General features: G+C 39.8%; 1 protein-coding gene across 9 annotated transcripts in view; it reads left to right on the top strand.

Annotated features, from left to right (window-relative positions):
• LOC137265379 (endothelin-converting enzyme homolog) overlaps window positions 1–13,493 on the top strand; it is a 151,637-nt gene that overhangs the window by 105,223 nt on the left and 32,921 nt on the right. For all 9 annotated transcript variants that reach the window (XM_067800769.1, XM_067800768.1, XM_067800771.1 and 6 more), the window contains one exon: window positions 12,323–12,371. In XM_067800769.1, the coding sequence (XP_067656870.1) occupies window positions 12,323–12,371 (49 nt within the window). The remainder of the gene's footprint in view (window positions 1–12,322; window positions 12,372–13,493) is intronic.

A 13,493-nucleotide genomic window follows, 5' to 3' on the forward strand; every position in this document is an offset into this window, starting at 1 on the left:
GTAGCCATAATACTCGTGGCTAAACACAAAAACATTATTCAACCACGTATATTTTGCCACTCATGTGTTTCAAAGCACTTAATAAATCAACATTCTCTGTAATCGTAAATCCAGGTTCCCATTGTATTATTTCGGATTCTGGGGGTTCTGGAATACAGGCATCCTCACAAAAGAGATGAGATTGCACACTGACTGCTCCTGTTGCCGTGGCAGACGGGTCCGCTGAATTAGATTAGTCGTTAAGGCGTTCGCTCGTCACGCCAAACTCCCGTGTTCAATTCCCCACATGGATACCATGTGTGCAGTCCATTTCTGGTGCCCCCCTCTGCGGTATTTGCCAAACATAGCTAAAAGCGACGTAAAATCATACTCACTCACTCACTCACTCCCCTTAAGAGAATTCACATGTGGAGCTTTTTAACGCTGGCATCCTGTTATACATGTAGACATGCATCAAATATTATTCACCATCACGTGTCATCCTTTAGGCCGCATCGATATAAAAATAAAACTTAACTGGTGAAAAACGTCTTGTTTCTGTGGAACCAGCACAACGACGTTACATGTGACTTCTTCCAACGGACAACTTGTAACAACATGTCTCATGATTAAGATTGCAGCTATAGTGTAAACCGCCCCACGCGAAAAATCCATTGTACATTTTTAGGCCCAAACTGAATTGAAAAATCAATATGGTTTTGAAAGGACTTATTGATAATGCACATTTCATTGGGGAACCAGATCGATGAGCTGTTGACAGGGTTGGTTGGCGAAGCGGTTATGCAGTTTTACCTATAATTGATCAGTATTGATTTTTTGGCACAGTGGAGATCGATAGGTAACGCTGCAGCAGACATTACACCCAACAAGGGTTGAATTAGTTGATATTCTATACTCTGTTTTCCAAATCATTAGTTGGTTGAAGTGGGATATTACTTTAGCATTGTGTCGGTCAGATTGCCAGCGATTTCTTTGTGGATTATAAAGTATTTAAGAGACAAATAGCGCGACTAATGACAATATTTGCATAATTTCAATACCAGATTGTAAATACTCTAAAATGAACACAAATATCGACAGAGGATTTATTTAATCATTATGCTGATCTGCAGTCTGACTGAAAGGTGTAAGAATAAGGCCCGGCAATCGATCAGCCTCATCAACATCTTCATGATCGAGATGCTAGGCTGAATGCATTTATTTTCTGATTACGTAAAAAGCTTCATGCTTTTAGTCTTTATGTAGATAACATTTGGGACACCATCATGGCAGTGTGTGAACTGTTTGATGGTGTTGTAGTTTTGTGAATATTTTCAGTCTGATCATATGCGATCAATGTAAACTGTTTGTGAAAGTCTAGTATACATAGAATTTATGTATCTATCAATCTATCTAACCATTCCATATCTTGCCTAATCTCTCCTTCCATCCACCGTTCCATCTATTCATTCAATCATCCATCCATTCCATCGCTTGACAATCCAGCCAACCATCCAGGAATTCATTCAACTTCCATCTATCCAGCCATCCATTCCATCGCTTGTCCATTCCCCCATTCATTCATCCATCCATCTATTTATTTATTCCACTATCTATCCATTCCATTCATTGTCCAATCGCTCCCTCCCCCTATCCTCTATTCTTTCAGCCAGCCATTCATCTATCCAGCCAGCCATTCCATCGCTTGCCCATTCCCCCATTCATTCATCCATCCATTTATTTATTCATCTATCCATTGCATTTCTTGCCCAATAGCTCCCTCCTCCCTCCATCTACCCATCTATTCATTCAGCCATCCATCCGTCTATTCAGCCACCCATTCCATCGCCTGCCCAAACCCTCCATCCATCCATCCACACATCCATTCAATTAAAGATTTACCTTCAGTCCTGTATTTGAGGGTCCTTGTGACTAATGCTCATAGTTTACAGGGGTCCTGGACAAAAAGTGGGGTGCCAGACACTTAAACACATGTGTTATCAATTGTAACAGCAATGAAATTGCAAATGATACCATAACCCAACTGGTGGCAAACTCAAAGATAACGTATTGTTACTTGATTGGAATTTTTACAAAAGTATATTTTACTTTTTCTGCGCCCCTGTCGATTCAAAAATTAAATGCGTTGCGTCCATTGTCATTTTTCATGTACATAGCACACAGGAATTTGCGTCCTCAAAGTCCCTGATCCACCTACCCACCCATCTATCCATCGATCATTTTTCGTTGATTCGATCACGATATTCTTTTTTTCAATTATTGATTCGTTTTCTTTCTTAAGAAAAGTTGTAAGAAACATAAGTACCTCATAAGTGCAATCCAATTTCACGCTCTGTGAACAATGAGTACAAGAAATCAGGTCACCCCAAAACCAAGGTGTTAGTACGTATGTATATATAAGCCCTGATCTGGTTCACACTTCAGTTCACGTGGTCCTATTCGTGTTCCATATATACCACTTACAGTGCAACACCACGATTAATCACTAAATACCTAATTATAAAATACCGTACCGTATTTAACCTACTAATTCATCGGAAGCATTGCCGCTTTCATATGACATGCGTTCATGTGATATATGAATAATAAATGATCGGTATTTATGGCTTAATCACTTTCCACTAATCACTGCCTTGACGTGTAATTATATCGGTTTAATTATCCCGGTATTCACTAGTGTATATGACCTTTGATACCCCCGACGGTGAAGGTGACCGGATAGCTCAAGGCCACGTTTTGCATTATGGTGCTGGCGTGAACGATCTACTTGTGTGTCAGACTTAAAGTTCTTTTGAAAAAAATTAATCTTCCTTTTTTGTCCTGTGGGATGTTACACGTTACTGATAGTATTGACGCGTTTGAACTTTGACACTGTTTGGATCTATGAAGGAAGTTGCAATATTTCCTTAGGCAGTGTCTTTGCAGCGACGTTTTAGTGCCCCCGAATTGTGTTACGTAATTCTACGGCGACCGTCGCCGCTGGGATGTTTACTCAGGGCGAGTCGGTGGAATCATTAAAAGTGGGTCGCTTTAAATACATCGCACAGACTCGGAAGGTGTTATTACAGGGACAATCAGACTTAGGGTCAGTTTAGTTTGTGACCGTCACTGTGTAAAGATGGCGTGCGCTTCATATCAGGATCAAAAACCGCAGGCTGCTAAAAAGTTGGCGATTCCCAAAAGGACTTTTACTTTTCAAAGGTAGGTTGCTATGTTTTGTTGATGGACATGTTGATGTTTCTTATGTAGAGTATGCTAATTGTTGATATGTATATATTTTATACATATATATAAAACAAAACATGCTCTATACCTGTTGCCCGACGTATCCCTGAATTAGTCCTCTGTGGTCTTCTTCGTTTGTCAGGAAGCTTAGTGGTTAGAGTGCTCACTCATCACACTGAAGACCCAGGCTCGATCCCCCACGTGTGAAGCCCATTTCTGGCGTTCCCTCTATGATGTTGCTGTAATATTTCTAAAAGCGGCGTAAAACCAAACTCATATACTCTTCGTTTGTGACAAACAAAACGAATAAATTCAATCAAATTTAAATGCTGAGGTAGGCTAAAAAATGCAATGATACAGTGTAGCAGATACAGATGTAAATTTATACTTTTAATAGGCTTGGTAAAAATTCAATAGGTATATAAATACAATGACGTACTCTCTCCCCTCCACACCAAAGTGGCATCGACATCAACTACCGACTTTAAACAAGCCAGCGTGCATGTAAGTTCTTCATCAATAGACTCATAACAGAATCAAATTATCTCCTTTCTATTCTAACCAAAGCAAAATTAATCTCCGTCTTTTTTGTACCTAGATAGATTACATAGATCAAAGATGTGTGTTTCTTCGTATCTAAAGAACACGTTTCCGATGGGAACCTTATCCGGAGCCATAGTTAGCGTTGAGAGTCACGCGCTTTTCCGGAAACCATCCATCTCAGGATAAATAAGGCCTAAGTCTCTCTGGCCTTTTATCGAAAACTTTCGCTTCTCCTTCAAACCGGTGTTGACGTTAATTCCTTTGGACAGCAATGGTCAGAACTATGAACGTTGCACATGCTAACCGCTCTTGAAGACCACTTACCCCCAACAGTAAGATGATAGGGCATAAATGCTATCGTTCTTTCCAGTGATGGAAACCAATGATGGAGATACGGAAAGTGCTTCATAGAAGTATTATTTAGCTCCTCATTGCCAATTATGCAAATGCCAATGCATTGATTCATTGAAAAAACAGCCGCGAGTTGAAGCGTAGTATATCAGGAAATGGGAAATATATCAGTTGTTGTGAATCTAAAAATGTTAGGAATTGTTTTTGGAATATAGGTTTTGCTTCATTTCCATTTCAAATTATTAAAGTTGATATACATCACGCGAGTTTATTATTAGCGGAGCAAAAATGATGATTGATATATTGGCAATTTTTGGCATTGTAATCAATAATCTCCCCGCCTAATAAAGAACCTGACACCAGTAGGTTGTTTTCAAGGACTTGTTCATTATTCATGTAAAATAGTAATGGAAGGCAAATAAAATCATGGCATCATGTTCAAACGCTCGTTGTTAAGGACGAAAAAAATCCAGCACTGCGTTAAAATGACTACAGTGTTAGTCAAATCTGACAACGGACACGTAAGGGGCCAGCTTAGCGGACAGTCAAGAGATATAATTATGTATTTGCCAGAGTTATAGCACGAAATGTGTGGAGAGTGTTATTTTGTTCGTACATATATCGAATACAATGTGTGGACCTTTTCACCAACGAAAAGTGCCGATTCTAAGATGAAAGGACATGTGCCGTACACGTGGAATGCGCTTGTCGTTTCCAGGATTAAACCCTAACCCTAGACGTGGAAATCCACATTGTGACGTTAATTAAACTGTGAAGTTAAGTTTATGGGTGTCCAAACAATCACGACAAAGAAAGGCCGGTGTTTGGTTTCTCATTGTGTTTGTTATGCCGCCCGAAGGCAAAACACCCGGATGATCCACGCTTACGTAACAATGTGACACTTCTGAGACATCAACACTTGCGTGCTTGTGACGTAATGTTACGTCAAGGTGCGACTAACCTTTTATAAAATAGCAGCTGAGCAAGACAGACACGTCATAAAATGTCAATACTGGAATTAACAACTTGTTGTTATACTGTCAATGATGGACCCGTATATGGTTTATTGACCCTTTGACATAATACTGTACACGTCAGACACTCCAACACCAGAGAATAATCAGTCACATATTAGCCGAAACATTACTGTAACGTCAACAGTGGACATTCGCTTGATTTTGTAGAAACAATATGAAAGTGGATAATGTTGTCTATTTTGTTTTTATTGGTTTGACTTTAGCCATACTGGCATGCAGATTTCAGTCGGGACCAGTAGATTTTAAAGCCTACAGGTCGAGGTAGGCCCTGGTGGTCAGCTGGTAAAATAAAAATTTGCAAACACTGTTCTCAACCAACTCCTGCATTATGTAGTCTCACAATTCCATCTAATGCTTTCTTCCCCTTTATGCTCAATACCTTGCTTTAATTATTATTAGTATTCCAGGTTTCTCGGAGAGTGATAAACATCTGTTTGGTACAGGTTCAGAGGAAAAAATACAGCATTATCGTTTGTCATGTTCTGAATATTTTATTTCAGGTGCTCGTGTCCTCATTTGTTTATGTCAAATGAAAACCAACTTTTAACATTTGATATGATTTCGGAGCTAATATCCGAAAAATGAAGCCCATCTATTACCGAACCAATAAACTCTGCCGTTTGATCCGGCTTATCAATAATTGCTTCCGAGCGTCATATCCAAATTAATTTCGTCGACTCAATGGCATCGAGGATAAAATCATTAATCAAAGGGCAGTTTTTTCTCAGTTAATGTATTTTATTACCAATGGTTGCCTTTGTATTTCGCTGTTTCCGTCCGCAGTAACTGATATCTGTCATCGAATACCTTAGCAATTAGGAGATGTTGTTTATAGTGCTCGCATCATCGTCCAGGTAACGAACTATGTCGTGATAAATCGTATCGAAAGATTAATATTTCCATGTATTTGAACGGATACAAATCATGCTCAGGTTGGACTGTCTAGTTTTCCAGCAGTTCACCCAGAGCACTATTTGCTGATGTTTATAGCTACGGTTGTGCAAGATCGGTATGATACAGAGGGGATGAAAATAGGTTGATAAGGTTGCTTGTATTAAGTACTGGGGCTCTTATGATAACAAAAATATAGATAGGACACAATCTTAGCCGTCAGTCTCTAACGGAGAGTGATGATGATGATGATGATGATGGTGATGGTGATTTGAGGATTTATCGTTCGGATGAATTGATTAATTTTTAGTTTCTATCAACACCATGTATATTCTTCTGCTGGAAACAATCAATCAATCAATGATGATTTGAAGATTTATCGTGCGGATGAATCGTTAGTTTCTATCACAATTACATATATCAGCCCACGCCTCGATTACCCTTAACTACGTACAAATAATACGTAGGTGAATACAAAGCATGGACATCTCGTCATGCAGGATATCATATTCTCTACTTAGTACCTGCCAGTATCACTCAGACTTAAACTCCTCCATCCTCTCGTGGCATGTGTTTTATGCGCTTCAGAAGCATGGGATGCCACATGAGAACACTGATTACTTCACCACGGTCAGGGCTAATGAGTTACAAAGAACAGCCCAGATTAGGCACACGCTGTTTTACTCAGCCACTTCTCCAGGATCTTCTACCGATTCTTCACTTCAACTAGAGACTCGTTGTTTACGTAATGACTGCTTGAATCAGAGTCTGGCGATGGTATAACAGATGGCCAACGAGGCATGAATGAGTAGGCTGCCAGACGAGACGCTGTACCTTCTTGTAATTACCTGGAGCATCCTATCAGATTTACTCCAGCGTTTTAGAGAACCTTCGCTACACCACACAGAACCTGTCTTAGAGTGCGTTACATTCACACAATACCATGAGTTGCTGTACACGCTAGAATATATACCACTCTACTTTTGAAAAGGATCTGTTGTCATGACACGCCTCAAAATCCCGATTCATAATACATGCATGGATAAATTGAATGGCATGTTGGATAATTTCTGTCAAAAGTTGAGAAATGTATATTTTTTCGAGATTGGTATGTTAATTTTCTGTTTTCAGTAGTTTTCTGAATTTAGCCATATTTTCTTTGGATTTCTTGAGATCCAACGCTACGTCCCCGTTGATATATCTGAGAGTTTTCTGAGACCCAAACTTCATAAATGTCGTGTACAAACTCGTAAGTCATGGACACAGATGAATTGCTGCAATATTTGTTGGAGGCATAAACGTCATTTTTCAGTTATGAAAACGTCAGTTGTAGCTTCACATCAGTATTTAGAGAACCACGTCAACATCACGACGTTTGTTACTGTCGATTGCTCCCTTTCCTTCAAATTTTTAATATTTTGAATAGGCATTTGAGGAGAATTTCAGGTCTGGTTTCAGTCTCAATAAACTTGTCAGTGTGATCATTCGTAAAAGTCACACGCATAAAATCTGGCAGTTTGATATGCCAGACTGACAGACCGAACCATGTACGTTACCTTTTGACCAGTTGATGACCTCTAGGTATGACCGGTGTTTTGACAGCAGTTCAAGCGTACATGGCCTGATTAGTTAGTAGCTGGCTATCACTCTATCATTCTGATGTTGTCTCATCTCATAAACTGGCATTAACCTTTCACGCTGGACGACGAAGCATCTATACGGATCTGACAGTCTACGGTTGGAGCCTATAAATGCCCTTTATCTTGTTTGCAAATGAATCGTTTTATTCCCTTCCATCCTTCGACCAAACACCCGGTGTCTGATATCGCTGTGACTCACGCGGATTTTTTTATTTTCTGAAGTATATATTGGGACAATGTGACGAACTCGACGAAAGGTTCTTAGCAAAGAAAGTTAAGTCCACGCTTAACTTCGTCTGCATCTCTATTCCACTACATCAGCAACGATGCTGCCATTATTACGTTACACATGAAATCAGATAACGTACTCTGAACTTTTCTTTAACTCAAATAAGGATACTTATATTGAATATTGGTCGGAGGATGATGGGCTAATGCAGCAGTAATACTAAGCAACGAAAGCAATGAAACTGTAGACAGTCATTACAATTCAGTGGCTGTGCAAGAAACCTTCATGAGTTAACTCTTCTTTAAGACTATTTCAAGAAATAGAATTAGAATATTATTGATTTCTTTCCGAAATGTGCTTAAACATAGAAATGCGATAACATTATGATGTGTAATCGGAGCAAACCTTTCTATAAGTTGTTTTCCCGTAGACCTGTGTACGTCAAGGATAGAATAGGCCTTCAGCAACCCATGCCTGCCAAGAAAGGCGACTATAGGGATTGGATGGCAAGACTGGCTGACTTGGTTGACACATGTCATTGGTTTCCAGTTGCACAGATCGATGCTCATGCTGTTGACCACTGTATTGTCTGGTCCAGACTCGACTACTTACAGATCGCTGCCATATAGCTGAAATATTGCTGAATGCGGCGTAAAACAAAACTCATTCTTCGTGTTTCATCTGAGAATAACGACGTATAATGACTATGATACTAGTATGTGTTTCTTTGTATGTTTCCTACAGTCTGCTCAGTATGTAAGATGATAACTGACTCCCATCAGATAAAACGTTGAATGTTCTCAGGTGCATACATTTCACAAGATGTTCACACGGACGTCTTGACGGTCATACTGTGTTCTCAAACTATTGTCATTTGTAAACAGTAATCTGAAATCATCAGTATATATTCTAGCACTAACATCATTCCCAGCCAAAATTAAAGCAAAACAAACAAACAAAAAAATAGACGCCCGCTTTTTTTGACAAGTATGATTGTAGTGTGCAGGCACAAAGTTGATCATCTATAAATACTTGTCTTTCCTGTTGCTCACGACGTCTAGCATGTCTCTCAAACAGTCCAGACACAATGTCGGTAAATAGGCAGATTTGTGGAAACTGCAAGATCGACAAGAGTTCGACTCCAGCCAGGATATTGATTAAAATCCCTTTTGTCATCCGCCAAGTCCTTATGAAAATGTCAATAAGGGTCATTCCAGCGGTCAAGATGTCCACAAGTACTACAGTCAGCATTTGCTATGTAGCAACAGCAGGTGCCATTGATTGGTTCATGTGGTTTCAAGTGAAGATTATGTGCGATTATTGCCTTAATGAACACTACATGTTTGTTTCTTAGACTCGCTTTAACACCTCGGTTGAACAGGCAAGCTCCATTATCCGAGACTAATTGATTTCAGTGATTGGTCAATCATTGACCACCTCTCCATTGTGGTCGCTAGTATTTGCCCGGATGACAATGCTGATTGGGCAAATAATTTATTGTCAAAGGTCAATGAATTATTGTGATTGTTGTACTCTAGGACTCTTGAGTTTGGATCAAGGGGTGCTATTGTTGTGTATTGCATCGATAAACCTCATTATCTGTCTTTGTGTTTGTCTACGTATGGATATTTTAACGACTTGGGCGTTGTGACGACCTTGTTTGAACGACAGTCGTGTTTCCATTGCTTGTAACTAGTCATTAGAGTTGTGTATGAAACATTGACAAACGGATGTATTGTCTATAAAAACACCGAATAATTATCTGAGGCGGTGTTAATAATCTAATAACATAATAATCGAATTTTTTAGGTATATTTGGATTAGTCCGCTGGGTTTGGTTTTATTCTGAAACTGACAGTAATGATATTGTTCGTATACTATTTCCTATGTTCACAATATACAAGAGTTCCATTTCTCGCGATATGGGATGAGGTAAGCTAGTTGCGTTCACTTGTTATGTCGAGTTCGGTTTCGATTCCCCTAATGGTCACACATTGAAGAACCACTTTTTGGTGTCTTCATTTTCAATGTGCCGAAACTCTTTGAATACGATCAACTTTGCTCCCTCCCACAATAACCGTTTGGATACAAGATGTAGGAGACATTAGAGCATTGGTAACAATAAAAACGTCATATCTTAAAAAGATGAAATCAATCTTGTATGCCACACGTAAGTGAAGAAATCATGTGATGCAAGAAACATGTATTTCGTAATTACATTTTTATCGACTAACTCCAATGATCCTTATCTGTTACATATGATTCTATGAAAACAATCTTATTAGACTTTCTTTCTCGTCTGGAAAATGTGTAGGCTATATTTTGATATTTGACATTTTGAAATTCATGTTTTATTGGGGGTCTCTGAATTTGTTCACCAATATTTTTTCCAAGAATACGTTGCTTGAAGCTGGAGGTCGAGACACGGAACCGTTTCGATTCAGCTAGTTTCATCTCACCATTATATCAATGTCCCATGGTTCTCCGGTAACCTCTACCATCGGCCCACCATAAGACTACCGTGAATAGACATACAAAACCAGCAACCGTCTGAAAAAAAGCATGAACAAGATGAACGTGTTTATCTCAGCAGTGGCCCTTAGTTCAGCTATCGATTGCTTTTGACCTGTGTTTATAGATGTTCTGAACATCCAGTTTGGAAGTTTAAGACAATCCAAGTTTACAGATCAATGTCTGCTCCGGGCCTTCCTACCAGACAATGTACCAAGGGGGGCTCTCCTGTATTGACCTCGATCCCATTGAAGACACACTTGTGTTGCCCATGATTGCAAATGAAGAGTGTCTGGTCCTTCAGTTGAACCTCTTAAAACTGACGTAGTTAGCAAGTAGAGACAACATTTTGCAACTGGTCAAACCCTTGTAACTCTGCCTTTCTCCACGATGAAAGCAAGAAATGGAGGTTTGCTCTAAAGCGCTAGGCAAATAGTACTTTTCATTATGTCCTTTGTCAAAGGGTCTACCGAACTCTTATCGATCTGATAGGTAAACTGAGAAAATCAGAATACTTGAGTTTTCTGCGTCCTTCTTTGTTACAGCGTGAATGAGACGCCTAATATAATTAGACTTGTGTCGAAGAGGATTTGGACAGTTTCATCGTGCCATGTGTATCTTTGAAAATCCTAAAAACTGTTGAAACCACATGTATCCTCCAAACTCTTCCGAAGTTATATGTATCCTCCAAAGTATCTCGAAGCCTCGCGGACCCTCCAGAATCACAAGAAGCCTTGTTTATCCATCCAAATCTCTTGAAAAGTCATGACAAATCTCCAAAACCTCCCGACGCCATGCGTATCCTCCAAAATCTGCAAAACGTCTCTAAATTCACAGGTGCGGTGGTGCCTTGCATGGGCTAATATGTCCCTGGTGGATGGCAAGCCTGAATATATAGATTTATATCGAGGAAATTGTGTATAGCGGAACTAGTGGGACTACTGTCTTGTGGGAGTAATGTCTCTGTCTGACATGTGTTTTCAATGTGTCTGCCCCAAACATCAAAGGATGTTCTGCGATTGATGCTTATCATGCCTATCATACGTTAGAATCGGCATCCATTCCATGTATAATGCATGCAGTGCGCGACGCCTACATTACTTCATTCGTTACGCTATCGACTTTGGGGCATATTACATGTTACATACATTCATCATGAGTGATTGCAGTTAGGAGAAGGTGAGGTTCAGTGATAGGAGGATTACCATTGCGTTCTAGATAATTACACTCACCCGTCGACGCGCATGCACGTGTGTGTGCTTGTTTTATACCGCTCCCGTCGTATGTTGGTTTTCTTGTACATGGTTGCTGAGAATTCTTGTTGCAAATTAATATGGATGCCCCGCTGTGACATATCCTACAGATGTGCCATACAGACCCGTAAACAAAGTGTCCTCGAAAGCCCGCACAAGTCTATAGACTGTGTTGCAACACCACAGTTTTTGAAAATTCAGAAAGTATTTAACCCTCTATGCTATATATCATGAAGATAATTAAAGATGCGTGTTTTTCTGTGATATATTTTCCCTTCGGAGGCTAGAAGCTGTTCTAACAGACTCAAAACCGACCAATACATTTTATCATATCAGTGCCAAACGTACTCGACTGACACGTCATCGTATCTCAGATCGATGGTTATGTTGTCAGTCGCTGGATTATGTGGTCCAGAGTGTCTCAAAACTGACAGCCGTCATATACATAGGTGAAGCTGGAATTTTGCTGAGTGCGGCTTTGAACAACAACAGATCTTGGCCTTTCGTTTAGTATTATAGGTGCCTCGTCTGCCTTTTAATACCAAGTTACCTTGCTTTCGCTTTTTATATTATACTCCATATAAGAACCTTTCCCCTTTTGTCTCCAGGCAGATATCTAATGGCTTGTGTCTTGTTTTTCAGAACCGCATGCACTGAAGAGAACGAACTGCTAAATGCCAACTCAATCAAGGTAAGGAGGCAATTACTATCTCGACCAAAATCGATAAATGTTTCCCAATATATCGTTCATGTCTTTGTTGTAAACATCGTTTCAAAACTTAATTACCCTTGTTAAGTCGAGACAAGAACGGGAATCCAAAGCATCAGCTATAACATCTAACTGCATCTATTAAAATGCAGATTCAGCGTTCAGCTAATGTGTAGCAAAGATGCTGGTTGCTTTGTATACTGTCGACGGTCCTATCTATGTTAGATACAACACATGGGACGAAGGCGGTGGTGAAAAGTGTATCCTCGTAAGGCGACCCTCGTCTTTAGCTGCCGAACAGCTTGTTTCTCCCTCTGTGAGGTTTTAGTGAGTGAGTGTGGTTTTACTCCGCTTGTAGCAAAATTCGAACAATGTCATGTCTAAATGGGTTCAACACGTCAATCCCATGTGGGGAATCGAACTCGGGTGTCCTGCGTGATGAGCAAACGCTGTAACCACTAGACTATCCCCACCAACCCATGACAGTGAATACATGCTGTTATGGAAGAAGCCAGCTTTCTCCACAGTGAAAAACTGGAACAGTAATATGTCCTGAAGTTTTCTGTGTCAAAGAAATATATGCTCTGTCCTAATTAATTGACAAAATTTTCACCTCGACGGGATCGATACATGTCAATGCGACCTACGTCTGGGTACGTAATACCGACGTTTTATTGACGTAACGCATGGCGACGAAGATCATTGTCGATATCGGGAGGTTACCCAATACATCGTTTCCACGTGGGGGGTTCCAGTATGACATTTCCTAGAGCAACATTATATTTTATATGTTTGACGCACGAAGGGCCTTAACAAGTCCGCTGGTCAAATCTGTTTGGAGGAACTGGCCCCGATTTCGAAATAACTTACTCAATTTCAAACTGAGCTTGGCAATCTAAAACAATTTTGTTAGTACTACCGTTTTTTTAGAAATAAAATCCCAAACAACTTAAGTAATCTATCCACAGTTTGAGTTTCATATCGATTTCAGTTCATTCTGGGAAATGCATTTTATGTTTTCTCAAATTTGAGTAAAATCTGTAACTTAATCAAGTCTCACACTCAAGTATTTTCCGCAAAATCGGGGCGTGTGTCCCGTGAAAG

This window comes from Haliotis asinina, chromosome 15, assembly GCF_037392515.1.
Source record: "Haliotis asinina isolate JCU_RB_2024 chromosome 15, JCU_Hal_asi_v2, whole genome shotgun sequence".
Classification (NCBI taxonomy): domain Eukaryota; kingdom Metazoa; phylum Mollusca; class Gastropoda; order Lepetellida; family Haliotidae; genus Haliotis; species Haliotis asinina.